The 2,343-nt window shown below is 41.0% G+C and overlaps 1 protein-coding gene across 1 annotated transcript; it reads left to right on the forward strand.

Annotated features, from left to right (window-relative positions):
• Positions 1-296: 296 nt before the first annotated feature.
• Tsp_12473 (conserved hypothetical protein) lies at positions 297-955 on the forward strand. The gene is made up of 2 exons (XM_003368341.1): positions 297-383; positions 740-955. The coding sequence occupies exons 1-2, from the start codon at positions 297-299 to the stop codon at positions 953-955; spliced, it is 303 nt and encodes a 100-aa protein (XP_003368389.1).
• Positions 956-2,343: the final 1,388 nt, after the last annotated feature.

Genomic DNA, 2,343 nt, shown 5'->3' on the forward strand with positions numbered 1-2,343 from the left:
GAGAAGGGAAAGGGCACCTCGAGCAGGTAGAGGGGGAAAGGGCCCCAGGGTAGTTTATTATTTGATTATCCATTCTTTTGAAGGAAAATTTTGGAAAACACTTTTGCCGATTCGTGTGCAAAAGTGCTGTTATCTGTTGTTTTATTGAGCACTTTCCTCAAAGGGGGAATATAGGTATGGTTGAAAATTTTGCGCGCTAAATTGTTATCCTCTTCTCCACATTGCAATAGGAGAATCTGCCAAAGGTGAAGGTCAAATGTTACAGGTATATTATTGCCGGACTGGGGTCATGGATCATGAATCAGGGTGCAATGAGGGGTGGCATCAAGGACAGTATAGCTCCATTTCTTTTATTCAGTGCTGTGAAATTAAGTTCTGTTCAGGTAATCAATTGACATTCATGGCAGTAGTAAATTCAGAAAACATATCAATAAAAACTTGCATGTCCAAAAGAAACGGTAAATAAATATGTTTCATTAGCATTTTCTGCACATGGATGCGTTTTTGCTATGTGAGACAGTAGGAAGATTTGAAACCTTTCTTGAAATATACTGTACATAGGTAAGAGATGCATTCAACAAAGAGACGAGTAATTATTGAAATAATATTTCAATCCATTTTTTTGGTTTGATTATCAATCAATATGCAATCTGGAAGCGATTAGGCAACGCAACCGCATAGTGTACAGTGATGGTCAGTGATCAGATCTGTGAAGCAGAATTTCGCACATCTATCTCAGTCAACAAAAACAGCTTCTGCCAAGCAATCTGCTTGTCTCTTCCACCGCCGTAGAAGTGAGCAGCGATTTGACAGTTCTTCTTCAGTCGTCTCAGTTGAAGCAGCAAATGAACCAGCTGCAAACGTTGTCAACGATCGCGGCCAAGTGGAAGGTAACAATTGCCCCAATAGGCCTGAATATTCTTTCATTCAAACAAGACGAATGGCTACTTTTTGAGGCAAATGAAAAAAATAAAACGTATTTTCTTCGTAGACTCCTGAAAAAGTTGAAATAAGGCTGTGAGAAGTGGAAAAGCAGAGTGAGATGGCCAGAAATAGAAATCTACGTAATCATCAGAAACAGATACGGCTTATCCTTCTGAGTAGGGGGAAAGTGGGCAGGCGTTGTGGTTCCAGGATTGTCGAGTTCGTTCTGCTAGTGGTTCGAATAGGCGTCCACTGCTTGACAGCTCATGCAAATCGCACGGATTTCTTTATCACTTGTCTCTTATTGTTCAATAGTATTGAAAATTTGTTTTTTCTGACTGTCGCGAGAGTTCATGGTTCCACCAGCAGCTATTAACGGGTCGAATGCTTTCGATGTTGTACGGATTTGATCTGTTTTCCAAAGTTGAAAATGTCATTCACATTCACTTCTTGTCTTCGTTGGAAGAATATTTTCCCTTTTCGGCGAACCCCAAAGTCCAGTCTACATCAGAGTTGTTACTTTCAAAGCTTCTCCCAACACGGTCGAAATATCAGTCTCTGATGCGCATTTGTAATAACTTCGATGACAAAGAAAAGCATCTTCAATGTTCAGATAATTTTTCGGTGATCCGGAATGGACATCTTTACCGGACGAGCTTTACACCAACAAAGATAGAATGTGAATAATCATAAAAAATTGCTGCTGTCGAAACAGATTTCAAATCTGAACACTTTTTTCTTTTACCGATCTCGCCTACCGAATTTGAAGAATAAACATTTTCAATCATATCATCAGCTTGCATGCTTTCTGTTTGAAACTTCTGAAATCCCAACGGTAAGTACACCGGTCAAATCTATCTGATTTAGTGGTCCTGGCTCAAGTGGATCATTTTTACTGCTGTGCCTCCCCCCCCACAGTATTGGGATGACCAAAGATATACATCTGCTGTCATATTATCGTCTTGAAATGGGACGTGCAGTGGGGACACCAGAAATTTCGCATTCATCGTCGCCGAGTTTGTGTCACAACCCGTATATCACCGGTTACCTTAGCTACAACTGTTGTAGCAATATTTTTCCATTACTCTCCCAGGGTCGACGAGTATCTGTGCTGAATTGAGGAATGAATGCGCGAGGTTCTTTTATTCAATTTCTACTTCCACAATTCTGTAAACAGTGCTTAATCGCCTCCCACGTTGTGTCACATTTCATCGACCCTGCAAACAGGCCCATTTCATCCCAACATCTTCAGAAGATCAATCTGTGTCCCCCTAGCGAATGTTTTTAAAGACGGCAATGTATCGAGCAAGCTGTTTGTATACTTGGTGCCGACCCGATGTCTCGTTTGTTCCTACCATGGCATAACATTCGGCGTCGAAAGATGAAGCGTCGGCTTTAATTGAAATAAGCAGTAGCAGG

Source organism: Trichinella spiralis (genome assembly GCF_000181795.1).
Source record: "Trichinella spiralis strain ISS 195 chromosome Unknown Scfld2644, whole genome shotgun sequence".
In the NCBI taxonomy this organism is placed as follows: Eukaryota; Metazoa; Nematoda; class Enoplea; order Trichinellida; family Trichinellidae; genus Trichinella; species Trichinella spiralis.